At 43.1% G+C, this 2,256-nt stretch overlaps 1 protein-coding gene across 1 annotated transcript in view; it reads left to right on the forward strand.

Annotated features, from left to right (window-relative positions):
- Arhgef33 (Rho guanine nucleotide exchange factor (GEF) 33) overlaps positions 1-2,256 on the forward strand; it is an 85,317-nt gene that overhangs the window by 40,218 nt on the left and 42,843 nt on the right. Inside the window, exon 6 of the mRNA XM_005391043.2 lies at positions 455-672. Coding sequence (XP_005391100.1) covers positions 455-672 — 218 coding nt within the window. The remainder of the gene's footprint in view (positions 1-454; positions 673-2,256) is intronic.

Here is a 2,256-nt window from a genome sequence, read left to right on the forward strand (position 1 = left end):
GCATGAATTACTAATAATGACAGCCTCCTTTCTCCCTGTGTTGAGGATGGAACTTAGAGTCTTACACATACTAGGCAAGCTTTCTACTGCTGAGCTATACCTCCAGAGCCATTTTAAGTTGTTTGTTTATTTGTTTGTTTATAACAGGGTCTCCCTACGTGGTTCAGGCTAGCCCGGACTCACTGTGTAGCCCACGCTGGCCTCGAACTCATGGTGATCCTCCTGCCTCAGTCCTGAGATTACAGGAGTGCTCCACCATGCCTGGCAGTTTAATGGACCATTTTTGTTTTTCTTTGTTTTTGTTTTCCGGTATCGGGAATTGAACTCACGACCTCGTGCTTGCCAGGCAAACGCTGTGCCGCTGAGCTAAATCCCCAGCCCTAATGGGCCATTTTTAACTTATGAAAATATCAGTTTTTATAGCTCAGCCTAATAATTCAGACCTTTTCTCAAGTTGCTATGAACTAAATCTTCTCCTAGTCTGTCTGGTATTAAGAAGACAACTAGTTTCGTTTTATCCCTTTCCCAGGAAAGCTCAGAAAGAAGAACATGGCGCACAGGCCGGGCCTGCCCAAGCACAAGGAAGTCCTTTCCGCTCCATCAACATCCCCGAGCCTGTGCTTCCAAGTGAAGACTTCACCAACATTTTGCCTTCTCAGGCCTACGAGAAAGGTACAGTTCTCGAGTCACAGTCAGTTAACCAGCGTCCCCCTCCCTGATTTCTAGGACTCAGTAATACTGTAGTAAGAATGAGCTGACGTCCTCCCTCTCTAGGAGACGAAACTGCGGCACCGCCCAGAATCTTTCCTCATTACTGGAAGTTAGAGGTATCCAGAAGTCTCAAGCGATCCCGAAAATCTGTCCAGTTTTGAAGATTTCTTTTCTAAGGAAAACACTAGTCTCGATCCTTTTGTTTCAGTTTGATTGTAAACAATTTATCGTACAGTCAATACTATACCAACCATAAGAGAAAACCGTTTTACAAATTTTACTCTAAAAATTGTTTTAATGGCAATCTGACTCAGCACCCATTCTTCTGTGAAAAAAAAACAAAGCAAAACCAAAAAAAAAAAAAAAAAAAATAGAGCTGGTGCGATCTGTGGGCTAAACAGTCACCAACCACGTCCCTGATCTGAGGGATGGGAACAGAGCTTGCCTAATGGCCCGCCGGCGGTACTCAGGAAACTAGCTTTCCAACCGATGGGATGATGGACCTGTGTTCAACTCAGGAAAAATAATACATTTAAAAATGTTTGCCACATCTGTGTATTCTCCACAATGTCTCTTTTTTTCTTGTCTTTTTGAGACAGGGTGTCGCTATGCAGTTCATGCTGGCCTTGAGCTCACTTTGTAACCCAGGCTGGTCTCGAACTTGCAAGGATCCTCCTGCCTCAGCCTCCCTAGTGCTGGAATTACAGGCATGCGCCACCATGCCCTTCTTTCTACACAATGTTTTGTAAATATTTTTACACAGAAAAGTGAATGTAAAAATGCACATTGTGGACATGACTTTCTTTCTTTCTTTCTCTTTTTCCTCTTTCTTTCTTTCTTTCTTTCTTTCTTTCTTTCTTTCCTCTTTTTTTTTTTCTTTTTGGTCTTATAGAGAAAGTCCTCAAAAGGTAGGCTCAATGACCAAGTGTCATCCCCTCAGAGGCAGGGTTTGTGGTTTTCTATCCTCATGGCTTGTGGAACAATTTGGCTTACACATTCACTGACAATAAGTATGTTCGGAGTAACCGAATATAAAAATCAAAATGAAATGGCTTTTACTTGGTGTCTGTCTTTACTTTTCATAAAAATGAAGTGAGTGTTTATTTAAGAGATGGCTAGGTGCAGCCCAGCACTCACTTGATCTAACGGGCAGTGGGGCCCGGTGGTTCGGTTGTCTTTGCTTCAGAACCTGGAGATCAAGTCATGGAAGGACAATCCCTGCTGGAGAAGAGTTCCGGGTTGGTTTGGGAGGTAGAGGTCAGATCAGCGGCAGGTTTGTGCCAGCTGGACATGTTCATAAGATAAAATACCAAAAATTGTATTTGAAAACAAATGTATGCATCTTTAGACAGTGTGCTATCCGTCACGAAAGGAATAATCGCAGGACTTGATACACTGATAGCAGCTGATTCAGATGACTCCAGTGCCCATGTGGACCCTATATAGATGTGGTTACTGTTTATTCTACTAAGTGGCTGCAGAAATTTGGGGCTAATGTGCTGTAATCAAAAAGTCTGGATACAGGGGCTGGGGATTTAGCTCAGC

The sequence above is a fragment of the Chinchilla lanigera genome, unplaced genomic scaffold, assembly GCF_000276665.1.
Source record: "Chinchilla lanigera isolate Chin_1 unplaced genomic scaffold, ChiLan1.0 scaffold00040, whole genome shotgun sequence".
Taxonomy (NCBI): domain Eukaryota; kingdom Metazoa; phylum Chordata; class Mammalia; order Rodentia; family Chinchillidae; genus Chinchilla; species Chinchilla lanigera.